At 34.9% G+C, this 27,108-nt stretch overlaps 4 protein-coding genes across 5 annotated transcripts; 1 reads left to right on the forward strand and 3 right to left on the reverse strand.

Annotated features, from left to right (window-relative positions):
• Window positions 1-182: 182 nt before the first annotated feature.
• LOC125214148 (protochlorophyllide reductase-like) lies at window positions 183-2,409 on the reverse strand. The gene is made up of 5 exons (XM_048115049.1): window positions 2,247-2,409; window positions 2,045-2,134; window positions 1,301-1,832; window positions 686-1,044; window positions 183-593 (listed from the first exon to the last, which is right to left on the reverse strand). The coding sequence occupies exons 1-5, from the start codon at window positions 2,298-2,300 to the stop codon at window positions 438-440; spliced, it is 1,191 nt and encodes a 396-aa protein (XP_047971006.1). The 5' UTR covers window positions 2,301-2,409; the 3' UTR covers window positions 183-437.
• Window positions 2,410-5,689: 3,280 nt separating this feature from the next.
• Window positions 5,690-7,333, reverse strand: LOC125212393 (ethylene-responsive transcription factor ERF054-like). Its single transcript, XM_048112552.1, has one exon. It carries the CDS (start codon window positions 7,065-7,067, stop codon window positions 6,036-6,038), a length of 1,032 nt encoding a protein of 343 aa, XP_047968509.1. The 5' UTR covers window positions 7,068-7,333; the 3' UTR covers window positions 5,690-6,035.
• Window positions 7,334-16,000: 8,667 nt separating this feature from the next.
• On the reverse strand, window positions 16,001-18,986 carry LOC125216788. 2 transcript variants are annotated; one of them, XM_048118556.1, is made up of 6 exons: window positions 18,759-18,986; window positions 18,534-18,662; window positions 18,302-18,405; window positions 17,616-17,787; window positions 17,096-17,227; window positions 16,001-16,993 (listed from the first exon to the last, which is right to left on the reverse strand). In XM_048118556.1, exons 1-6 carry the CDS (start codon window positions 18,777-18,779, stop codon window positions 16,208-16,210), a joined length of 1,344 nt encoding a protein of 447 aa, XP_047974513.1. In that variant the 5' UTR covers window positions 18,780-18,986; the 3' UTR covers window positions 16,001-16,207. The 2 variants fall into 2 exon arrangements, with proteins under 2 accessions (XP_047974513.1, XP_047974512.1); XM_048118555.1 differs by having other exon boundaries at window positions 18,534-18,666; window positions 18,759-18,985.
• A 4,727-nt stretch (window positions 18,987-23,713) lies between these two features.
• LOC125216893 (ELMO domain-containing protein A-like) lies at window positions 23,714-27,106 on the forward strand. The gene is made up of 10 exons (XM_048118681.1): window positions 23,714-23,792; window positions 24,456-24,558; window positions 24,827-24,933; window positions 25,039-25,107; window positions 25,239-25,354; window positions 25,562-25,616; window positions 25,709-25,829; window positions 26,353-26,400; window positions 26,482-26,576; window positions 26,663-27,106. Exons 1-10 carry the CDS (start codon window positions 23,742-23,744, stop codon window positions 26,762-26,764), a joined length of 867 nt encoding a protein of 288 aa, XP_047974638.1. The 5' UTR covers window positions 23,714-23,741; the 3' UTR covers window positions 26,765-27,106.
• Window positions 27,107-27,108: the final 2 nt, after the last annotated feature.

Here is a 27,108-nt window from a genome sequence, read left to right on the forward strand (position 1 = left end):
TAGGTTATTTGTTTTTGTGTTGAGCTGGGATTTCTTTGTACTATCATGCATCTTGTTCTATTGCACTAGTTCACATTGAATCCTCCAAAACAATTTATACAGTCATTTGTTGTGTGACATTGAAAGGGAGTATCTAAAACATGTCAAATCTTGTTCATGTCTAAGCATAGAAGATCATTATAAATAGCAACGTTTTCTCCATTAAGCAAGTACAAAAAAAAACTCACATGTTTACAGAGAGGGCACTGCCCCATTGCCTTTGAATAAGGGATCATCTTGTTTTCTGCATCTCTGTAACAACTCATTTGCTCACGCATGCTAATTTCTTTAACAGTAAAACATTAATTCTGGACAATGTTCGAATGAAGGTGAGACTGGTTTTTCCCCACTTGTTGCTCATCATTAACTAACTGCCTCCTCAACTGTCCGACACCGCATCAAGCCAGCCCAACGAGCTTCTCGCTCACCTCCCACAGCTTTCGCGCCTTCTCTGCATCACTCGCCTCTTTGGACAGCTGGTTCTCGAACGAGGCTGAGGTGCTGTTCCAGCTCCAGTACACCCCCGATTTCGACAGGCTCGGATCACTCACCACCTGAACCACCACAGTAATCAGTTTCAAGAATGCAGACATCATCATCAATAACAACAACAACGATAATGACAACGTCACCATTGGCAACCTACCTGTGCAAGCCTGTCTCCGGCTTCTTTCTCCGACACGTAGCCCTTTGTGATGTACTTCTGAAATGGTGGAAACAGAATCCTGAACAGGGGAATATGGTTCCTAAACAGACCGGTCTCGGCTATGCAGCCAGGGTAGAGTGAGGCGAAGCTGATGCCGGTTTCTTCATGGTAGCGCCTGTGGAACTCCTGCATCGTCAGCATGTTGCAAACCTTGCTGTCTTTGTAGGCCTTCGCCCCGTCAAATTCACCACCATCGATCATGGAGGAGCTTCCAACACCGTTCAGACCTCCGGCAAGCCCCCTCAGATCACCAAGATTCGCCTTGGGAGGCACATTCCCAGCCAAAGTGTTGGTGTTCCCTGCAACAGCAGAACTAGTTCAAGGACCTGTTTTTCGCCTATTCTGATAGGGGAGAGCAAAATATTCAGAGTCCAAATAACCGAATCGAACCAAACTGAAATATTGAGTTCGGTTTGGGTTTTTAGATTTTTTCAGTTTCGGTTGTTAGTTGTCGGATTATTCTATTTGGTCCCATTTGGTTTTAGCAAAAAATCGAATACGAATCCAACTATTCGCACATAGAAGCAATAGTGCGTGAACTAGTAATACTGATACCTGTAATGGAGCCAACGATGATGAGGCGCTTCTGTGGGAAGTCCGACTTCTTGAAGTCATCGAGAAGGAGGCGGGCGAGCAAAAAATGGCCGAGATGGTTGGTGCCGACGCTCAGCTCGAAGCCCTCAGCCGTAAAAGTCGGCTCTTTCGCTGTCGGGAGGTAAACCGCAGCATTGCATACTAGAGCATCCAAAGGCCTCTCGGAGCGGCGGAACGTCTCGACAAACTGGCGGACACTGTCGAGGGAGGCGAGGTCGAGGTGCATCACGGTGTAGTTCTCCTTGGCAATGCCGAGCGACTTTGCAGCCTGCTCGGCCTTGAGGAAGTTCCGGCACGCCATGATCACGTGCCATTTCCCGGTCTCGGCCAGGGACTTGGCTGCAGCAAGGCCTAGCCCCGATGAGGCGCCAGTGATGACAACGCAGCCCTTGCGTAGGGTTTTCTTCGCCTCGGAGGAGGCCTGGTTCACGGCAGGAGCTGTGGCTGCTGTTTGTGCCCTGATTGCTCCATTTGATACCTTTTTCCTCAACTCCTAAATCACAACACAATAAAACATACTAATACTCCCTAATTGTCAATTTCTCAACAATAGAATATTATAGTCATTACTAATTTTTTGCACATTAAGAAGATTTATTCTAAACATTTTAGAGAAAACAAATTTAACAACAAATTCCCAGCCTAAAACTAAATGCTTATTTTTCATAGATACGAATCAAAATGAAGGCATAAAAATGGAATTACCTTGTACAAAGATGGGCTAAATTCAGCTTTAATTCCTGCCGGCAACGCAGCTCCAAAGAGAGATGTCTCTTTAATTGCAATTCCCTTATTCTAACAACATCAAAATTAAACAAAATTCACAAAATCAGAATCAAAATTCACAAACTTATTCAATTTCAGTTGCTACAGAGAAAATCCGCGGAATTCACACACATTTCTGTACCTCTTTCGAAAGGCAACGAGTAGAGGGAAACAACGTAGCTGCTTGAAGAGCCATGGAGATATCTGTAGAATTCGTGTCGAATTTTCGAAATTTCAGATGATTTTGTCTGAAATTGGAGATTTATGGTTTTGGGAGTGAAAAATTGGTGTCGCGTAAAGAGGGAAAATTAAAGCGGGAAAGGATAAGGTGGATTGAAGGATTGATGCTGCTGCCTTCGCCCAATCAGAATTCGAGTTTAGATTTTCTCTATCAATTTTATTTGTCTAGATAATATTTTATGATATTTTATCTGCTTACTTCGACTTCATATTTTTGTTCTATTAATTCTGGAAATATTCCTATCTTTTAAGTAAATCCACTCGCGTAGTTTCGGGCATCGATGACGCGAAAAATGGATATTTGTATAATTAAATATTATCACTTCCCATATAAAATACCATCTCCTACCAATTCTAAATACAAATTAAGACTATCAATTTATTTTTTTCGTTCATTCTACGAAAATTCAGAGCCAAAACATAAACTATTGTTCTATTTTAGTAAAAATAACAATAATTTAAACTGACATTTTTAAATTTTACAAAATATTTGAATTTTTCATTCATATTTTCTTTTTTAAATATATGTAAGCAGTCATATTGTTTAACATCATTTCTCGATAGAATGATCGAGTTTTCTGTCGGATTTGATTCCATAACCACTTAAAAAAGCTTGGTTGTGAATCGTAATCATATTTTAGTTGAGAAATGTCTAATTAATAGCCACTTATAATCTTATATACATTACTGCTCTATTTGTCCTAACTAAATTTGAGTGATATTTAATTTTGGAACGTACTAACTAAGTTTATTTCATTTTAATAAAAAATAAAATATCTAATCACTTTTACTCTTTTATTCCATCATTTAATTTATTCTAATCTCCGTATTTAAAAGTTTTGAATCAATTTAGTTGGGACCGATAAAGTACTTTTAAAGTAGAAAATAATTTATTGAAAATAAATATTCTTTGTCCGTGAGGGTGAGAATTAAGTTATTAATATATACTTATATTTCTCAATAATATTGAAAAATAAGGGTAGGATTAGTTAGTATTTACATCTAAAAAATTTGAACTACCCTATTAGAACTAGAAGCCAATATTCTTATTGTAATGTTATGGGCTGGGCTTTATGGAATTTGTATTATGGACCTTAATGAAAAAGCCCATCATACATAATTTAAAGATAAGTAAGACAAAAGCATTGGTTTGCATTTTATTTGTCCATAGCTTAATAATAGCTAAAAGAATCCAATTCTTTCGCACAAAGTTGAAATATTAGCCAACTTTTCAAAACTTTGGATTAGCCTTGAAATTTGGAGTAAAGTGTGAATTTGAATAAAATTAAGTCGAGATAACTTTTGTTTTGGTCTTTTTTGTTTTTCTTTAATTCATTTCCATTATCTTGTTCCAACTTGATATTAAATTGGATAGGTGAAGTGAATAATCAACGATATAGGGGACTAAGGGGAGGAGGGCCTCACGAAGCTTATAGCTATATTAATTGGCTCAATTAAAGGTTAACCAATCAAATTTGTTATCTAAATTGAAAAGGAAAGTACAACTAATCTAGTGTGGGCGGCACTAACCTTAGTTATCCTTCGATTTGAACCTCGAAAGCAGTTTACATCCAATTAAAAAACATTACTTACTTTGACATTGTGTGATTAATAATTAATAAATCTTTGTCTTGAAATACCTTGAGATAATCTTCATGATCAGAATGGATCATCAATAATTAATGTCTATCACAACATTAAACATCGGCTTCTTGTACAAGTAGTCGTCACAACCACTCCATTACCATTCTTGCGTCTCAAGTTAAAATTATAAATATAGTAGTACTAATTATATTCACACTTTATGTTTATTTGATTAAATACATATCAAGAAAATCTTAGTATGTTAACTAAAATAAAATTATCTTTTAGGAACACAAAATTGAGACGCAATCACTTGCGTTAGAAAGTTTTAAAAAATAACAACAATTTAGCACACAAAAGAAAACGTCTCTAAATTAAGGATAAATTAATTTAACTTTTGTCATTTTAGGATACTTCTATTTGCGTCCTCTAATTTTAGTTGGGACACCAACAAGGATGTCTTTTAAAGCGTTGATGGTATATTTAGAAACACAAATTAACGTCCTTAATTGTATTAAAAAATATTCTTAATGGTTTTTTTGTTGTTGTTGTAGTGGTTTTAGTATTTGTTGTACACACAATGAAGGAGATATGAATTAAAATAAAAATTCATTTGTCAACAAGTAATGGAGATTCTTATGTATATATATTTATAAAAATAAAATTCATCTATGAAGTATTTGTGACAATTAGATAAAAACTTAATTTGCATGCCTCATTATCTTGTCCTAGGCTTATCTCATAGTACAAAAAAATTTTTGGACCCATTCCTTTTATCTAAATGCTCAATACTTATTCTTCACAAACTGATAAATAGAAAAGAAAATTGGGGGACACCCAATGATATCAATGTTGGGCGTGAATAGGTCCATGAGAAGAAGACCAAGAATTAGATATGTGTAAGTAGTTTGATAGTGTATTTTTGTTTTTAATCATATCATTATCTTTAAGCAGATATCTTGACGTCGCAATTAAGAAATTAAGATGATCTCATGGGTCGGTTATTGGCCCCACCTCAGCACACCCATAACAATTTTTTTACACTAATTAAGGGATTAACAAATAGATTAAGTTTGGAACGCATGCCCATTATGTTTTCTGTTTTTCATGATTTTAATATTGATTACTAATCCCACATTTATGGTTGTTATGTCAAAACTAAGCAGTCTCGATTTTGATAATCTCAAATAGTAGTACTAATATTTAATGTATTGATTGAAGGTTGGGTTGTTTTTTGAATTGATTGAAGGTTGGGTTGTTTGAAAAATAAACCAAGTTTTTTCAGTCAATTTTCATCTACCATATGATTTTATATAAATATGATATACGCCTCAGGGAAGTGATATATTAATGATATGGCTGTGGGTGTTTTAAAAATATCATAAATAGTCTTGCAGTGTGATTGAAAATAGCTGCAATGCTAACTCAATTTACCATCCCATTTGGGGTTTTGGACGAATAAATAGTTATTTTTAGGTTTATATTAAAAGTTAAAACATACATAAATCACTTCTTGAGATTTTGTGAACGTTTTAAAAAATGTATAAATAAAGAATATTCTTTTAAATTTGAATTTGATAAATAATTGGAGGAAACCAATTTTTGATGTTATATTTATAGTAAAATGAATTTGGATAATCTGAGCATGGAAAAAACACGAGTTACTCCTTCCTATTTGTTGGGAAATGGGAAAGCAATAACACTAATCATGCTTACAATGATGAATTTAATCAAAACAATATAAAATATTGAATGCAACAGTTACCATAATAAGTAATCACACTAATAATTTAAACAGAAATGAAAAACTGATTGATTTCCATCTCCCCTTAGATCAAAATAAAAAAAGATCTAATGAAACAATGATGGATAAAATCACAAAGAAAAAGAGATGACAAAACTCTGTCCACAACAGTGAAACCCCTAATTAACAAACTTCAACTGATAAACTAAAAGTAGTCACACAAAATCACATGCCCATGCAGATTGATTGGCCTCTAATATTCAGCCCTCAAAGAATTGAAGAGGAGATGACTTAAAAGATGTTTCTCCTTTACTTGTTCATGATGTATGCGTGTGTATGTGTGAGAGAGAGAGAGAGAGAGAGTTAGGTCCAGAAGAAGGGTTGAGAAGAAGAAGAAGATGATGATGATGAATCTCTGTTGTTCTGTTTCTGTGCATCTGAATGATTTTCAGAGTCTTGATGCTTAATATACTCATATGGAGGAAGTTTTGGAGGAGGCATCAAATTATTATTCGAATCCAAATGGTCCCACACCGCGCTCCCCGGGCCCCACCCCACCGGAACCGTGTCGAACCATGCTTCTGGCATGTCGTCCCACACAAGCTCGGACGATGGTGGGGACGAGCCATCCGCAGGTGCACAAGGCGGGGGCTCTTCCTCTGCCTCATCCGCCGCTACTGGCATTAGCGGCGGATCAGGTACAGCCTCCTCATCGTCCGTCGCTGCTACCGGCTGGGGCGCCTCCTTCCCTAGGAACAGGTCGGGGAAGTTGAGCCTCGCGTTCTCGCCGCGGAGCTTGAATGCCTCGCGGTCGTACGCGAGGGCGGCGTCCTCAGCCGTGTCAAACGTGCCGAGCCAGAGGCGCGTGCGGTTGCGGGGGAGGCGGATCTCCGCGACCCACTTGCCCCAGTGGCGCTGCCGCACGCCCCGGTAGAGCTTCGTCGCCGAGAGGGGCATCCGCCCGTGCTGCTCGAGGCGGCTCAGCATCATCGTCCGCCCCCTCGGGCTCAGATGGAGCGTGTCGCTCCAGTACTGCAGCAGCTGCTGCTGCTGGGGAGGCGTGCCAGCAGCAGCCTCCCCAGCAAAATACGGCGGGAACGCCGTGTTTTGCTGGTAATGCGGCGCGAATGAGATCATTTGCTGCTGCTGCGGCCGGAGCATTGGGGTCGGATTCTCCGTCGAGAAGGGGAAATACGGCGGCGGAAACGTCATTGCGGGGAGAAGCGGCGGAGGCGTCCAAGATGATGAATTCTGGCGGCGGTCGGGGCTCTTGACTTTCTTGAAAGGCCGGTTTGAAAAGGAAGCATCATCGAGAGCTACGTCTCCATCGAAATCCATGGCGTTTCCTTTTCCTGTCGTCTTCTTCGATTTTCCTTTATGTTTGGAAGAATCCATCTAGAATGATCTAGAAGAAAAGACCTCTGCTCTGTTTTCTTGAGGAGTGAAAATTCTTGATGAAATCTCAAATCTCAGATGCTAAAACTCTCTGGGAGATTGAATCAGCTGACAAACAAGAATCTTGAATGATGAAATATAAGAGAGCGAGCGGCTGTTGAGAAAAAAACAATGAATGCCAAAATGGGAGTGCTTGGAAATAGTAATATTTTGCAGAGAGAAAGATGGAAGATTAGTCTGTATTCGTGAGGGAAGTGTGGAAGAGTAGGAATGGAAATCGCAGGATTTATATGAAGAGAAGATTAAAGATATTTTTTTGGCGTGTGAAGAAGCATCGCGGTTGTTGATGGGCTCCACGCGGGTTTCATCTTTTTTGTTTTTCTTACTGATTTTCTCTTTTTTTTTCTACTGTCCTTGCTTTTACTCCACGTCCTCCTTTTATTCTCTTTTATTTTACTGTACTATTTTTTCAGATACTAAATTTTTTTAGTTATACTAAAGAAAAACTTCATATAGAAATGAAAAGTTTCAAAAATAGTTAGCTGTTAATCTAATTTTATTAAAAATTAGTTAATTTTAGATTTGTAGACGAAAATATATTTGAATTTTCAATTTTCTTTTTTTCTTTTTACTAGTAGTACTACTATTAAATATAGATGTAATCAAATGCAAATTCTAAATATTGTACAAACTTCAAACTATGATCTGGACTGTTAAAAAATGTCAATAGATGATAAAATAATAGCAACAAAAAATGTTAATGCAGTATTGACATTGTGCTGATACTGTATTGATATTGTGTTGACATCAAAATCTTGATATTTTACACTGTGTTGATATTGTGTTGAGAAATTTTAAGTTATACTCCCTCCGTCCCCCATTAGGAGTCACTTTTTTTCATTTCGGTCCGTCCCCAATTAAGAGTCACACTTCATTTTTACCATAAATAGTAGTAGGTCCCACATTCCACTAACTTACTTCACTCACATTTTATTATAAAACCAATATAAAAAAGTGGGTCCCACATTCCATTAACTTTTTCAACCAACTTTTCTTTACATTTCTTAAAACCCGTGCCCGGTCAAACCATGACTCCTAATGGGGGACGGAGGGAGTACAATATACTGTATAGAATTTGCATTTATGATAATGCCAAGTTAATAACTATATCTACGTACTCAAGTTGTAAACAAAATTATCTCCAAAATTAAAGTGGCATAACAACGAATTTATTTGAATTAGGACAAAATAATTTCACTAGGATACGAACGTTAGTGGCACGGCATATAATATGTGTGTGTTTGGTGATAGAGACGAGTTAAATATAAACATAAAAAAGTAGTGGGGTTTGTTGAGAAAAAAATGGAACCAACTAGAGGCCAATAGGATCCAACCATCTCAGCCCCAAGGGCGGCGCCATGGCCGTGCCCATTATCTGCGATCTTTGTTCCGTACGAGGTGCTGGCTAACTCTCATTTGTTCTTTTTTTCTCCTCTCTATTACTAGTATTTATAAATTAATAGTTCAAGTCAAACACAAATACCTTAGTTTGGACTATGGAGGGATATGAAGTCGTCCATTATAATGTTTCTAATGAATGGAGTCACCTCGTCTAATAAATGGAGCAGGATCTATTTATTTGATCATCTTGCCGTGGCTAAGGTATGGTTGATTTGAACTTAACAAGAGTTATTAATATTTTTAGATTGAGTTAGTTATAAAATGTCATTTGTTGGTTCAATGGGACATTTTGAAATAAGGTCACATTCAAAGGGTTCAAATAGTTGGGAGTTTGAGAAAAGAAGGCTTTTCTGATGTAGTCATACTCGGATGAGAGGTTGGTGTCACTTTGATTCTCTTGATTGAAGGGCTAGCTAGTATGCTTATGTGACTTATTTTATGTATTGATCTCTTGACTGATGCTTTTTTACACCATGTTCTGTTTTTTAAGGCTATTTTTATTTGTGATATTGGTCTTTAAAAATAAAAAAAATTTAGCAAAATTTTGCTATATCTCACAAACATTAGAATTGGTCCAAAATATCATAAACTTAAATTTTTTTTTTTCTTATTTCCCAAATCGATCCAAATAAGATATTTTTGACAAAAACTTATTCTGCGTGAGCATTCGTGAAACGTATATGATATTTTGACCATTTATTAAGTTTGTAACAAAAGTCACGTATGTTAGTCGGATATGGTAATTGACCCGCCGTGAGAAATAACAAAAGGAATGTAAAATTTGTGATATTTTATACTCCATCCGTCCACGAAAAATTATCTCATTTTGCTATTTTGGGATGTCCTCTCCTCTCTCATACTTTACCTATTTTTTCTCTCTATCTTTCTTGTTTTTGACTTGTTTTTTTTCCTTCTGTCTTACTTTACCAATTTTCTCATTAAAACTCGTATTGTCCACAATTGAGACTACTTTTTATGTGCGGATGGAGTATCAAATTTAATATTAATGGATTATATACCAAAATTTGATCGAAGCTTATAATTTTATAAACTAATATTAATTCGTTTCACTTGCTATTGAGCTTACTGCTCACCATAAAACGCTATTTGTAAGTCCAACAACAAGCAAAAGCTTTCAAACTATCAAAATAATTATACACTATAGTAAAAAGCGAATATTGAAAAAAGGATGATTATCTTTTGTTGGAATAAAGGGAATAAAAAATAGCAATAGATTGGAATTTGATTTATCCTTTTATGTTACTAAATCTCGAGGATCTTCATTTAATCAGGCCCCTACTGATGTATGAATCGAGTAGTGCTGCCTATAATAGTAGTCGTAGACCTTGTATGCCTATATTGTGGAAATTTATGAACCTATATTGGCATTAATTGCATCATTTAATTGTATTAATCCAATGTTCATACTCCAAATTAAAGCCTACCTCTCAATCCTCGTCCACATTTCATGCCCCATTTATCAATAATTCCACGACAAATTCATAAGTAGAATACATGTGGATTATTTAAGCAACAATGATGAGCATAATTCATAATGTAACGTTTGATTTCCTTACCAAATTGCGGATTTTGTTAGACAATGTATAGTGAAAGGACGGCGGCATGAGAAGAAAAATAAGTACTACTACAATTTTGAAACATGCATACAACAATATAATTTTTTCCCGGATTTTTTTTGGTAACTAACCGCAGGCAGAGCCTGAAAATAAATTAAACTACCGAATATAAGAAACGCATATGCTATCATGCAACAACCAACTGCGATGCTCTATAGGGATTGTTTCTAACACATGCATTCCTCTTTGAAACCTATAAATATAATATGACATAAAGTTACCAGCAAAATTCTCTTCTCTGTGCACATGTTGTATCACCACTGAATCAAAATCCTTCAATAACTCTTGTACCTTGTGCACAATTGCCCGACAACAGATGGATACCTCAAGGAGCTCCATAATCATAGAAAGTCCGACAAAACTATCACTCTCTACCTCCAACTTCCGAAAGCCCAAAGTTTTAGCGACATGTAACCCATTTACTTCCATACATATAAATGCAATTTACATTTTTTAATTTATCTTATGGGGATTTCCTTATAATTAAGAGGTGATCTCCTGTTGTCGCTTGATAAATCTGGAAATAAAAACTAATTATAATAAATTAATAAAAATTAGATACTATAGTAACAATAAATTCTAGTTGAGATTTATAAATCTTGACTTAGTGCTTTTCAATGCATTCTTACACAAAACGTTTTCGTAGGAGACTTCGTCTATAATAATATCCTTAATTAAAACATGTTGATTTTTTGTTACATTTACGAGTACATACCCTTCGAATTTTATTTGCATATTTTTTTAATTTTGAATCTCGAAGTCAAAACAATAATTTATTCCTCGTCAAGACCAAATTTATAATTGGGAATTGATAGCAACTCGAGGCTCGAAATTCTTCTAAATTAAAAAACGAATGATATTCACTGATTGAAGGTTGGCTAATTATTTTATTACGCATTGCGTCGATATTCTAAGCCATCACGGAAGTTCTAATAAAAATACAAGATTAATAGCATAAAAATAAAAAATAAAAAACAAATATTTTAAAACCAACACAAGACAGCACAAAGTAATGTATTAATTTAATAATGAATCACCAATCACAAGTAACGATTCTAAATGCGAACTCACACTTTAGATCTTTCCCTAAAATAATAAATAAATCAAATAGTTCAACTAAATCATTGAATTATTTGTATTCCCATTAAAACATATTCTGAAAAAATCAAATTCAGACCAACATGTAAAAATACTTTGGCATAGATATATAATAATAATATGATCAGTTTGGCTATTTAAGATAGAAATAACTTGCAATTTTGTGCCGAAAAGAACACGTCTATTTTTAAACAGGTAGGAGATAATAATTGAGCGGTTCCGAGTATTCAAACATATTGTCTATGTCCAATCAATCATATTCTCTTGTCCTTCTATTTTTTTTAATTATAATTGATTGGATCATCACTTAATAGTAGTAATACTTATATTAGAAATAATGAATTTTTTACTAGTCATAAAATGGCCAATAGAAACTTGTAGTATAATAAATTAATAATATAAGAAGGTATGACCACTTTCGGAAAGGAAAGTCAACCAACGTAACTATGTCTGTGGGAAGTCGGTTTGATCGGCTAATGTCGGTGGTCCACCAGTCACATCACCTCATCATCACACACTTCAACAAATAATTTCTCCTCCTATCTTCTTTCTTAATTAATTAATTACATGTAATTTTTAAAATATATCTATGTTTTGCGATATGCCTCAAAATAAAAAGGTTGTTATTATTCCAATTGAATACATGTTTCGCGTAAGTACAAATATAAACATCTTGATCGTGCAATTGGCGAGTTTATTTTACAGAATTGTCGCTATAATGATTTTAACTTGAAGAAAAATATTTTAATGTGGTCAAAATCCTCACTATAATTGATTTAACCATATAACATGGTCATATTCTAATGCTTACAGCACCTTAATTCAAAATAAAGATCAAATTTCCAACCTTATATTTTAAAATAAATGGATAAGATTAAATCTTATAATCTCAATAAATAGTAGACAAAATATCAACAAAAGGGTAATATCGTCATTATGTTATCATATGATAATTTTCGTGAATGTTTTTTTATATCAACATAGTGTATTACAAATATCAACAATATGACATAAGAATATCAACACTAGTACAAGAAAATATCAACACATATTTATTGAGGTTTTTACATGGTTTTATTGAGATTTTTACATGTATTTGTTGATAAAATCTGGTTATCAACATTTACGAAAACTAAAATAAAAAATATCAAATTTCATCATCCGAATGTCGTATGTTAAAATGCAATTGAGATCTCGTTGGAATCCTTATAAAATTATCTTTAATTTGATATATTTTTTGCGAAAAAATAATTTAAATCAAGAGAGTTACGTAAATTTAAAGTTTTAAGATGATTTTAATGAGAGGGAATTAACATTAATACCCTCTAAACATTAATACCCTCTAATTTTATTTATTAATTTTTTTAATTAAAAATATAATCCATGTGACATTATTTCAATCACTAGATCTTCTAATCTAATGGCTAAGATTTAGTTTTAGTTTGGGATCACTCTCCTATATGGCGTATGTTTAATTACAATTCATCAAGCCTGATTTTTGTGTTTGAATTGGTTGTTCTCGAAAGAATCCTGAGTTTTATTATAATTAAAATAATTAACTTAGTTAGCTACATTAGAATCTTACACATGTACACTCAAAATTTGAATATATTGTCATAGACAATATTTGTAACTTATTTTTTTATTTTCACGTATAAGTATATATAATGAGTTTATTATGTTTCAAGTTTCAAGTTTCAAGTGAGTCACATTTTCAATCTTAGAGCACGAAAATTTATGGTGAGTACGACAATTTTGATACAATGAGCACTTATTATTGGTACAACAAAATGAATTTGAATGTTTCAAACATATACAAAGTGTGATAAGATATTTCAACTTAACCATGAAGCGAGTTGTAGGGTGGCCACGTGTAGGCGTGTTTGACATTATTATTTTTGGTTGCAACTTTGTTGACGAATGTGTTGTTTTATTGACAAAAGTGGAAATCCACTACCGACCTATCAAATTATAATAACATAATCAAGCAATGATAACATGTTTCTTATTTTTGACATATAAAATAGTTTTATATGGAGTATACATAATCCAATATAATTCAAATACAAGATAATTAAACATGAATATAGTTATGTACAAATTATATCACGTCATATGTAGTTCTGAAACAACATCGAATTGATACACAAATCATAAAAGAAAATATTATACAAATATCAATAAATAAGTAAATAGTAAATAGTATAAGCTAGATTATCCCTAAATCTAGTCCACTCATTTGTAACTTGAACAATTGTAATTCCATTTGAGTGTTGAGTCTCTTCTATCTCATTACGATAACCACCCAACACATATGGTTGCGCCTCTTCCTCGTTGTAAACATCACCTTGAGCAACTCTAGTTTGAATCTCAGCATCAACCTCATCCAATAACAGAATGTTAAACATCAACAAAAACCAAAACTTCTTTGGCAGAAAATCAAGACACCAATAAATTTAACCAAAGCCAAAAAATTGATGACAAGAGATCAAACTCAAGCTTTGCAACAAACTTACATAGATGAAATCTAGCAGCTTCCACTATCTTAAATGTGATCATTCAAGTCAAGAAAATAACTATGCAACTATAGAGATGTATAGATACAGACAGCATAAAAACAATGGAGCTTTAGTTCAATATCACAGCTACATGAGATCTGATACACCATGCCATTTTTGTTACTTTTAATAAAACCCTTATTTATTCAAGACCTTCATGCATCCAGCAGCAAAGAAAATAGTAGTATCTTTTTGCAGAATTCAAAGCTTCAAACTTTATATGCAAGTTGGAATTTGAAGTGTAGGATTTGGTAAAAAAAAAGTAGGATTTTTCAACTAAAAAACTCAGAAGGAGGGTAGGGGGACTGCTTCTTCAAGTAAGCTCCAATCCAACAAAAGCATCTTAGATGAATAGCCATACAAGGAAGAAGAGATAGAATTGGTGTATTAGCATATTTGTCACATGGTTTGAGTTTTTCATCTCTTTGATTTGGGGGTAAATCGGATCTCACTCCACCCAACCACATTCATCAACCAAGTGATCACATCATTCATTGCATTGCCTTATTTTGTGTAATTAATGAATAGGCAACACCCGCCATTACATTGAACAAAACTATTGCCATACAACTAAACCAAAAATACCACCACCGTTTTATCCACAACAAGAAATTATAGGGGAAAATAGCCGGAGTTACCTGATTATCCATTGATTGTAGAGATTAATCAGCTAGGGCACACTCGCAGCCATTGATCGTAAAGATTAATCGGCTAGGGCACAGAGAGAGCCACTGGGGGCGCGAAGAGAGATGGAGAGAGGAGGAGGAGGAGGAGAAACGCGCAGAGGCAATTTTTTCAGTTATATTTGACCCGTTTTGTTTTTGACCCGTAATAGGATCCGCGCTTTTTTCTAATTCTGACCCGGTTTCATATGGAATTGGTTTTATAATTCTTTTCTTAATATATGGAATTAGAATTGAGGAATTGGAGTTGGTGGAATTGGAATTCAATTCCAAATCCACTTATTTTTGTACTACCAAACAGTGGAATTGGAATATGAATTCATTCGGAGCCTCCAATTCCAATTCCAAGGCTCCAATTCCATGGTACCAAACACAACCTAAGTACACTTCACTCTCGTCCAATATATTTTTCTCTTTAAAAATTTTGAATTCATTCGAAGCCAGAGCCCGGATGCAAATGCTTTTCTCAAGCATGGAATTACTCGTTGATGCACTACCTACAATCTCAAAAAATAGGGAAAGAGGCTGCTTGATATAATACCCGGCTTCCTAAGCTTTGCATATACCACGACCACACAGGTATATTCACCGAGACCGTGAGGATGCTCTCTTCAGCTAGATCAAGACTTTTTCTTCGGCTTGATCCATGGACTTCTTAGCTTAAAGACCAACAACACTACCACTAGGCTACTTACTTTAATATGACATTTATTGAAAATCCATATTTTCCTATGCACGGAGGGGGCAATCTTGCTATTTCTGGCTTGACTCTAAGGGATATTTAGGCTCTCCTGATGTTTGTAGGGGGCGGTCGCCCCCTCCCAACCCCTGAATCCGCCAGTGGCTGATGTGGCTAGAGTTTTTGCGTGGCGGAAGTCATCCCATCGTGGATGCTTTAAGAACCAGACTTGTAAAGTTTGTTTTTTAACGTAGACTATGTTTGTCAACAGTAAAATCTCATAACTAACTTACCATTACAATGGTATATAAGTGACATAAAACAAATAAAAATACAATTGAAAGTTACAAATCTAACTAGATCTAAACCGCAAGACTGATGATATGTTGATATGAATGAAACACAATCTATTAAGAATAAAATATGTTTGAACAGAAAAGACAGAAAACTCTGATCCCGTTGGAGCAGCTAACCTAGGCGGCCCAACTCACAAAGGTAAGGAGTAAAAGATAATGAGCTTTGAACCACTTTAACAATATAAATGGGCCAAGAATATCACACATATGTTGCTCAAAAGGCGTCTCCAATAATTAATTACTGTAATTTTATTCTCACATAACTCAATTGAATCTTTTATGCCTTTCTTGTTTAATAAGTAGATCAGCACTGTCAATTGTTACGTAATTAATCATGAAGTTCTTTTTAGTGTAGTAGGAGTAATAACTTAACAAATATTGTAACTACAATTATGTACTCCATATTAAATGTTCGAAAATATGCATGAGATATATAAAATCTAAAGCTCATCAACTCCTACCAATGAAGACATTTTATATTACCAAATATTAATTCTCGTCACACCAATTCAAATAAAAAAACACAATCTAAATCGAACAATCATACAAACCTGGTCCAAAAATGACAATTACCACCAAATTAAATCAAATAAAATACAAAACTGCCCTTAACAAAAAAAGACTTCTAAAGCAATTAAGAAACTCAATCTAAACCTCAATTCGATGTCTCACCTCTTCTCAAGATGTGCTCTTTTCAGCTCCATAAACTTCGCCGCCAGCTCATCATAATCCGGAAGCTTCGGATGGATGTGGCGGTGAGGCGAGTAGAAGTCGGGAGACTGATTGAAAGGACACGAGTTCGATCTATCAATATTCACCATCACATCACTTTCCCCCGGTCTTTCACAAGGCATTGTGATCGCCCTCAAGGGAGTTAGAGGCAGAGTTTGTCTTCCTTCCACGTCATCTTTGTCAAGATGACGCGAGGTCAACTCCACTACCTCCACATCCCCATCCACTTCTCCAATAGAGAAGTCATAATAGGGTTGACCTAAAACTACACCACTATCTCTCATATGACGGGGCTTACGCCTGATCTCGGGCGATGACCCTTCCGACTCCCCATAATACGAGGAAAATTCATTGTAAGCCGTGGCTAGGCTTCCTTGAACGAGTGATCTCTTCCTCGACCTTTTCCTTATCGACTTCCTCGACTTTGTTTCATCCGCGCCAAAAGATTTGAACACGAATAATCTCTGATCTTGGACATTGCTATCAGTGATCACGGGTGGAATGAACTCCTCGATATCATCAAGATAGATCACTTCTTCACCCAATTTGACTGAAATTTCTGAACTAGTCTCCATGTCATTTCCTAAATCGACTTCTTTCCTCATTCCAAAACATGATTTTCTCCAAAATTTCTTGGATTCATTCAACAAATCTTCGTACATGATCCTGATGTCGTCTCCCTCTCTCATCTCGAGCTCTACGACGTGGTTTTGATCACTGATCTGAGCTCATTCATGCATACATTCGAAAATATGTGATTAATTTATTGATGGTAATTAAATTGAAAGTTTAAAAAATCATGACGAATGTACATTGAATTTCACCTCATTTTCGAGAAATTGAGGTTTGTATTCAAGAAACAAAGGCTGTTCCTCAGTGTAACTTTCAGCAATTTCATCCAAGAATTTGTACTTGACATCGTTAGGCACCCTTTTCTTTTCAAGATTTTCTATAATCTGCAATAAAGACAAAAAAGAAATAAAAAAAATAGTCCCATATTGATTGCTGAATCAACAAATTAAAGGGCATCTATGCGACATTTTAACATGTTTCATAGCTTCCTCAACAAAGTTCAATTAGAAATCTAAAATAAAATTTTACAACATAATAAGAATCACATTTTTTTTTATCATAGATCTTGATATTAATCTTAAAGCAACCATATATTAGAGCTACGTACGACATAGAACAAATTTCAAATTCTTAAACGTCCGTTAATTTTTTAAAGTCTTGATATAAAATTAAACAATACTAATATAAACGAAAAAATTATTGAAATTTTAATTTTTGTGGACGAACCAAATAATGAATGCGAGTAGCTAAAACAAGACAAGACGGGCTCACCTCAGCACTGACGAGGTGGCCGGGAAGTAGCTCGAGTGCGGAGGTGACGAATTTTTCACCGTAACGGCTGGTGAAGAGCTTCCTGATGGATAGGAGCTCGGGCAGCTCCCCAAATCTTGCTGATGAGAAAATCAGTGTTGATGCTGCTTCATTGATGTCATTAGGGCAATCCCTACGATCAAGATCGAAAATATCGATTAAGAGACTTTGAAATTGAGTTCGAAATCCAAATATTTGAAATGTGGCAGTTGAATCCATTTATTTAATTTGGGCACAACTGCCTCAAATTGAAAACTGGATTTAGTTCATGATATTAATACTATATGCTCATTTAATTAATTTCACGTGTTGCAACAATTGTAACAATTATTCTGTTATTCTAATTAATAAACATGCAAAATCGTTGATAGTCAGTAAAAGAATTGCGAAATCATTACTTCGACATGTGAATATTATGTGTGAGAGTCATAATACCACATTATCCGTAAACACACAGTAACATATATATGCTCATAAATTAATCATGTTACATTAAGCAAGACACATAAATACTGAAGATTATTACACCGGACATTAGGTGGATTGAAATTTTAAAGAGTTCTAGATCCTCTCATTTTTGTCATAGATTAACTAAACATGATCCAATATTAAAATACTCCATTATTTTTCGAAGTCAGAAAAAATACCTGTGCTTTCGGATATAAGAAAGATTAATTATCACAAATTCACAAAACTGGTACAGGAGATCATACACTTGAACCATATTTTCATCAACCACAACCTGCTCCACCTAAAATTAAACAAAATCAACAAATTAACACCAAAAATTTATGAAAGAAAATCATACTATATTCCAATCTCGTATTTTATTTTCCGGTACATATATAACAAAACACGAACATGGGGAGTTTATCGTACCCTTTCGAAGGCGAGTTGATGATGGCCGTGTTTGAGAAGCTCGGCAACATCTCTTCTCAGCTGCTTCACAATGCAACTCCTCTTGCTCTTTAGCAGTTTGAGGCGGCATTGAACTCTCTTTATCAGTTTCTTACTACAAAAAAACAGAATCATTAAATTAAGACACAGAATTAATTGAAGTACCAAAAAAACGGAAAATAGATGTTAGGAAGAAGGGCTATGCACCATTTTGAGGCCTTTCTCCATCCAAAGAGGATAATATTGAACATGTTTTTGGAGATGAATTAGGCTTAATTCTTGGCTATGAGTTGTATTTAGCTGCGGGGAAAAATGAATAAATAAAAAAAGAGGGAGAGTGTGGGTGTGATGATTGAAGCTGGAGGTGAATGTGAAGTGAATCCACCAATGAGAGTTGAGGCTTCTGCATTTTCACGGCAGTTATTTCTAGGAGTGGGTGTGAGTGATGGCGTGGGAGAGAGAGAGGTACTATAACTTCTACTAATATAATTTTATTTATATATGTCACATTTTGTATTATGTTAAATATACTAAAACTAATTATTGACAAAAAATTACTAAAACTAATTATTGCAAGAAAAAATAACTAAAACTAAATATTGCCTTTATTAGTCAACACCGCCCAATGAGTAGTCACACCTACTTTTAAATCGTTCTCACTCTTCCCTCTGTATCACCGCCACTTATAGCAGCTGTAAAATCAAATCCTTTTCTAAACCTATTTCAAATCGTGTCAAATCGGTGCATGCCAACTTTCGAGTTTAGGTTTGGAATTTCGGGTCGGGTTGCCATCTTTGTATATTAGCAATACTAATTACATTCATTCTAAATACTATTGTCAATCTCTAATCTAAAAAAAATATAAAATAGAATTAGTCATGGAATTGTTAACCAAACTTTACTAAACCATATGTAAAGAGTAGGCCAACTACCTATGACGTTACATACGTGAGATATAGGAGTGGACTTAAATTTCGATTGTCAATAAATTAACCTAACTACTTATGTCCCAAATTTCATTAAATTAAAGTTTTTATGCATTGTGATTAGTGCATTTTACGAAGTAGATGCCAATTGGGCCATGGAATTTTTCTTATTTGGGCCCAATTAGTAATGAAATCAGAAGTGTATACTGTAAAAGGGATCATAATCCAACCAATGAAGCCCCATTATATAAGAGGAAGAATTCAATTGCAATTTCAAAATAACAATACCATTGGATGAAGTTTTAATTTAAACTGATAAATTATTTGGTTGTGTTTTAATTTATAAACATATGTATTTTTTCAATCTATCTATAAATATATAAAATGAGAGTTTTGGGAATAATTACATGAATGCACATTGATAATATAAAAAGATTTCTTTAATATACTTCCTATATTTTCTATACAAAATAAATAAAAATTTATCTATATGAATTTTGGAGGTGGTTTTTGGGTCTTTATATTTGGAATTAAAAAATTATATATCCAATATTGGAAACGGTTTTTAAGGGCTAGATATTAGGGATATTTTAAATATAATTATAGAATTTTGGGAGATCAGATTCAAATTCAAAATGCACGATAATTTAATTTGACCACTAAGTATTAAATTTAATTAATTATTATAATCTATTCTAAATAAAATTATAGGGAATTTTGGTAATCACACAATTAATACAAAGTGGAGACACTAAATTAAGTGGAGTGAGCGGGAGTGGGAGGTTTTACAAGAGCGTGCATAATATATTAGGCCTATAAATATCTATATTTATACATTTATAAAAAGGGGGGTTTTGGGAAAATTAACCAAAATATCATTGTGATATTTTAATAAAAAAATTGGGAAGTGAAAAGATTTTTGAGAGAAACTAATAATGCTATTACGTTTTTGTCATTAAAATTTTGTGTCAGTTTTTTAGAGAGTTCAATTCTCAATCCTTTCTTCTACCCAAGATTTCATGCCATTCACTTTCTCTCAATCTTTCAACTTCTTTCTTTCTATAAAAACACTACTCCACATCTCATGATTCCTAATATTGGAAGAATGCTTTGACGTTTGTTTCCTTTTTTTTTATTTGGTTATTAATTTATGATTATTTTTGAAAATATCTTAGTCCGTTAATAACACGATGACATACTAGTTGTTCAGAGTATTTTGGAGGTTATGAATTGACCAGTTATGAGAAAATAACTTTGACCATACATGTAATGCGACATTTCAAAAAATCTCTTTATATTATTAAAAAATAGGTTTATACTATTATCAAATTCACACATGCTATTTTACATTAAAAATTTAAATAGGCAATAAAATACAACAGCGCAAACTTTTTCAAAATTAATAAAAAATTATATTCTATTTGTTCTTCAACCAAACTTAGCTGATCGACGAGGAGACGCAGCCTGAATAGCTGCTCTGAAATTGCACGATCTCAACGCGCCGCTGCGGACGAATTCCAACGCCGAAACCACCGCCGATTTCGCCTTCACCGCCACCTTCTTCAGCTTCCGACTCCTCAGCAGCTTCTCGCCGTCGGAATAGCCTAATTTGTAAGTCTGCAGAAAAATTCGCCTCTTTCTCGCCCGATCGCGGCGGTAGCTCCATGAAGTCATCAGATTCCGGCCGCTCCGCCGCGTCGAGAAAATTCTCCAGCCACCACCGCCGCCGCTTCTCGATCCGGCGTTGTAGTCGAATTTTTCATTTACTCCGCTGAATCGAATTGTAGGGTTTCGCGAAACAGCGGCATTCATCGCTGCTGCCAACTAATTTTAGATTAGTGGTGAAATTAAGAGAATAAATGATTTAGTTATGATTTATGAGGAAGATTTTTGACTTGTATTTAGTTCTAAGATGGTTGGCAGAATAGAATGAAATGTTATTAAACAGATTTATTTTAAGTTTTTTGATGATCTAATGATGTGACCATAATAAGTTGTGTTTTATTAAAACTGGTAAACAAATAAATGAACGTTCCGAGAAGAAACCTATTGTTTGATAACTTTGATTAGTTCATGATGAATTGAAAAAAATTATTTTAGCTATAATCCAACAATTATTTTATTCTTCAAATACTCAGGTCATGTGGGATTGATCACTCTTCTTCCAACTCCATTCTATCTTTCTTTTCCCAATTTTCGCTTGGTAACAATTTTTTATAGAAGAAAAATATATGTGGACGTCTCAAAAACTAATAACTCAACATTAAAGAAATACTCTGTGTCATCTTTATGCATTAATTGGCAACATTCATAATCAGCCTCTCAATTAAATTTTAGTCACGTAAAAGCGCCACAACGCCATAGGCAGTAAATTCCACATTATTATCTCCACTCTTCACAAAAAGTGTGAGTCAAAATGCAACATTTGGTTAAATAAAAGGGTTGAAGCCTTGTGACAAATCTAGTTCATAACTTCATTTCATGTGATCTTTTCCCATGTCACACTCATTTGTCTGTGACTTGCTTCAATACTACTTCCTTTCATTTCTTCTATTTCTACCTTCTCGTTTTCTTCATTTCGGAAATTCAACCACAAGAGTGAAAAGGAAATAAAAAGGCACGATTGAACAATGTATGAGATGAAGAAGAACTCAACACTTGTGATCCTTGCTTTGATGTTTATTCTAGTTACCATTCATGCTCGTCAGCGTAAGATTTTCTACATATATTATTTTTTGATGGTCGACTTAACATGTGACGTGAACATGCCAATGATAGCGTTCAAACAAAAGCAATCATTTGTGAGTTCATGATTAAACTTACTTTCTTTGACTTTTTAATAGCAGATCATAGCCATCGAATCCAGTCGCATCATATTGAGAGCAATACTCTTATGAGATTCAAAGTCTACCGGGTCAGTCCTAACCCATTGAAGCATAAACGGCCGAATACATTACAAGTTGCAGGGTCAAAATTACCAGATTGTACCCACGCATGTGGATCTTGTACCCCATGCCGGCTAGTCAGGGTGAGCTTTGTATGCTCATCCATTGAAGAGGCTGAGACTTGCCCTATAGCTTATAAGTGTATGTGTCACAATAAATCGTATCATGTGCCGTAATGTTGATTAATTCAATTTTTGGTCGACTATATATATGTTGTCTTTGTTTTCTATAATTGTTTTTAATGTTTAAAAGATGCTCGCAGATGTAGTGGTTGCTTACTTTTCTTCTTTAGATGCAATCAAACAATTTCATTTAATTGAAATTGTTATTTTCTTAGATGAGTTTTTTTATTTATTTATGACATGTTCCGGTTCTTCGGTTCTTCCCTTTCTATGCATTTATTTCGATAAATGAACTTCAAAATAAAATTAAATATTGCCAATTTTCATCTTGACTTCAATTTAGATCAACTCTATGTTATTTAAATTAAAAAATGAAAAATAAATTTATGACAACAAAAAAAGAGAAATACGTCTTATATCTTTTCTCGCCCCCAAAAAGAAAAATAAATTCATTCGATTACATTATCAGATAATCACACATTCTAAAACTCAATCGAAAAAAAAAAACACTGCAAATCGAGGTAATGTCATTGCAAAAGTGTTTTCGCAAATTTTCACCCTTCTCATTTTCATTTTGCCTACAATTTAGGAAACAGGGTATTATACACTATTCACCCAGCTGGGTTTTCCTTTTCAACAGAAAAAAGAAAAAAAATCACAAAATCAAGAATTTTTTACTATTTAGTTTTTCACATGGGGTAAATATGAGGTACTGCAATTTCTTCCCTTGAAAATTTATAGCATTAATTGGACGTTAGTGGCAATGATTTTGTTGTGCTTATTCTTTTTGTCATGCAAAGATGGAAGCATAATGTGCATGCCTCCCTCTTTCCTTTTTTGAGAGCTTTTTGTTTCATAGAATATATCTCAATTGATGAAAACCCATCATTTGATTAAGTGTACCCACAAAAAGTTTCCTTTGATTGCGCCATTAATCTCCCCTGTTCATGTTAAAGCCCATAAAAATCCAATCTTTAGGGCTCCTTTAGTACTTGAGACTCTATTGTACTAGTGTTTAAGAGAGAGGAGATAGAGAGGGGGAGAGGATTATGGAATGATTAGAGGTTGAATTAGAGAGGCCAAGCATGGGTTGGAGTAATTATTGGTTTCAATTTGCACTGTTAAATTGCTTTTCATATTATTCATATCCCTTTTGTGGCAAAGGGAATCTGATCTCCCACATTTTGACTCCCTGTGATGAAATTAAGGAGAAGAAAATGTATGCCTTCTTGTGCCTCTCACCAAGGAGTAAGCTGTTGCATCCATATTCCTTTATAATCGTGTTTCTTTCTTGCTTAAAACGCATTGACTTGGCTTCGGACACGAAAACTGAGAAGCTTTATGCTGGAAATTTGTAGTAGATTGCAGTTTTTTTGCCTCAAATTATGTGATGCACAATCTTAAGTTGATGTTATGCTGTATAAGAATGAGTTCAGTGGCAAATGATCTCAAAAGCTTTTCAATTTAATGGCTTGATTTGTTGTTCGCTTAAGTTGTACTGTCGGTTTCTTTTTATCTCTTTAACCGTTGATATTGATTGTCCGCTGCCATATCATCTTTTGCTTTCTTTTTTCTTTTTCACCTCTTTTGAAGTGATTATATCAGTGCTATTTTCACACTTCAAATCTTGAATTCAAGCTATGCTTCATTTTCATATGCGAGGCCAGAACTTATCTGTCATCATTCAAAGTATTCACTGTTCAGTAGTTTTGTTTTCTTGATCTTTAATGCGTTTCTCATGCTTACTAGTACTATATTTTTTTTCCGAGTTCTGCATATAGAACCGTACACAAGAAGAATCAGCAAGTATATAGATTCATGTTGGATCATACTAACCGAAGTGAACTCTGACTTAGATGTATTGAATTAGTCGAATCTTTATCGTTTGTTCTTAAGGGTGTTCGTGTTCAGGTTGATGAAGATGAACTGTATTGGGACGGGAAGGAACGAGATAAGGAATCAGCATGGTCGCATGATTCTGCTCACCTAATATCACAGTTAGCTCAGTGCTTTAGTGAGTAGAGATTGTTTTTCACTTCACTCCAAATTTTTCCATCTTTTAATTTGCATCTCCTGATTTAGCTTTCCATATGAATATTTGCATCAGATTTAAAGAATGCTACAGATATAGTCATAAAATCTGTCCAAATAGTGTGCGTTTATGTCTTTTCTTGTATATTCATGTAATAAAAGGAGAGGGAAGTGGAGAGTGAATTTATCCATTTGTTTTTAACATTATATATTCTGTTTATTTGTTCCTGATCCGCTTCTTTCAATTTTAGCTAATGCTATGGTTGGACCACGATCGTGGGTAGGACTCTTTAGCCGCACCACCAACAGAAGATTCGGAAGCACCCAATTTCTCGATTACACTTTGACCCCTATGCAGGTGATTAGGTTGTCTTCCATTAGTTCGTATATATACTCTGTGTGTGTTTGTGTTTTAGAATGACAATAGCTTTGTTGTGGGTAGTGACGTTCTGATTTCTGCCAGGAAGAAAGATTGCAATGCCTTAAAGAACGTCTAGGTGTTCCTTATGATGAGACACGAAACGAACATCAAGTATGCTTTCTCTACATTTTCCTTTCTTCCCTTTAACTGACTGAATCTGAGTGGTCTCCTTGAGTAGGGAGATTTTGACTGTGTAACATATGTCCAATCTTAACGACTTCATAGTCCGACTCCATTTCCAGGAAGCTCTTAAAGCCTTGTGGAATGAGGCATTCCCTGATGTTAAGCTTAAAGGTATGATATCCGATCAGTGGAAAGATATGGGATGGCAGGGAGCAAATCCGTCGACTGATTTCAGGTGCACTTTTGTCTTTAGCTTCTTCTCCGTGTATGAAATCAGATCAAGTAGTAGCCGTGTTGAGTTGTTAAGTCCGTGTAATTTTAGTCTAATTGCATACGTATTTGGTTCGATTTTTGTCAGCCTCGTCTACCACTTATCATCATTGTGTCAGTGAATCAATCCCAATATTTCAGTTCTTCTCATTATGAATTGCATTCACTTTAGGGGCTGTGGCTTCCTCTCACTTGAGAACTTGCTATACTTTGCCCGGAATTACCCGGTATGTTTAGTTTTCTACTCAGTGATGAACTTTTGTCGTTGGATAAATTACAGTTGGCAACATGGTTTTCGACTAATACAAAATAAATGAAGGCTACTTTTAATAGGTTACTTCTAAAGCAAGCTGGGGAACGTTCCGAATGGGAGTACCCGTTTGCCGTTGCTGGCATTAACGTCTCGTTCATGCTGATTCAGATGCTAGATTTACATTCAGGTATGTCATATAATTGGGTAAATGTTACAACTTAAGTATGCATGTTTTCCCATGGCTTGTGCCCACTTTTGCACCCTGTAAACCCGTGTTGGATTTTGTCCGAGTACAATTTCCACGCAGAATATAAGTGGGCGCGCTCTAGATTTAAGAACAAAGGCGATTCATTAGGTAGTGATATGCCACTATGGAAAGTGAGAGATTTCAGACAACAAAAATCGGGCATTCTATGTTTCGTGCTTGGTTTCACAACCATTTCAGACAGAACCAAAAAAAAAGGGGCATGCTTTGGCTAGAAATCGATATTTGCCCCGAATAACATGCTTTTTTATGTATATCCTCAGACTGTTTTGAGGCATTCAAGTGTGGCATTCTTTATTAATGAAAGTGAATTTTTGGTGTGTGTTTTTTTTGCATTACTGCATTCTTCATTAATCAAAATGATATCGAGCTCTAACTATGTGGTATTCGTTACTCGTCTGTTTAAAATATTGTCTGATCAATTTTCTTGATTTAATCTTTGCAGAAAAGCCCAGATGTCTTCCTGGATTCAACTTTCTCACATTATTAGGAGGTAAAGTCAGTTTTGGGCAATGTTTTGTTTGTATTCATGCTTGGTTTTACTGAATGAGAAATGTTCGTCGTGCCATTGCAGAAGACGGAGATGCATTCGACATCCTCTATTGTATAGCTTTCACGATGATGGACGCTCAATGGCTTGCAATGCATGCTTCATACATGGATTTCAATGTACTCCCTCTCTCTCTGTCTTTGCTCTCTCCCCTTTTCTAACAAGATAGTAACCTTGCTTTCTATGTTGGATTTATTTTGCTCAGGAAGTGTTGCAAGTAACAAGAACACAATTGGAAAGAGAATTGTCTTTAGAAGATGTTCGTGGAATACATGATTTGCCAGCTTTTAACTTTTTGTTTCAATAGTTATATCTATGTTTCTAATCTATCTATCATACATATATACTTAGCTCCAAGATTTAGAAGCAATGCGAATTCTTCCTCTTTTTATGGTGTCTTTAGAGATGCACCGGGCGGATTAGTTTACCTGGTGTAGCATCTACCATCCGTGTCGGGCTTAAGCCTGACACGGACGTATCGGATCATGTGGATGGCCCTTGATGAGACATTTGATGTAAATCTGTACTAATTCGAATGTTGTAGCATCTATGAAATCTATACTAATTCGAATGTTGTAGCATCTATGAAATCTGAGGCACCTAATGTGGTAGTCCCTTCGTCTCCTAAGAGATAAACTATTTGACAGTAGA

Source organism: Salvia hispanica, chromosome 3 (genome assembly GCF_023119035.1).
Source record: "Salvia hispanica cultivar TCC Black 2014 chromosome 3, UniMelb_Shisp_WGS_1.0, whole genome shotgun sequence".
NCBI classification, from domain to species: domain Eukaryota; kingdom Viridiplantae; phylum Streptophyta; class Magnoliopsida; order Lamiales; family Lamiaceae; genus Salvia; species Salvia hispanica.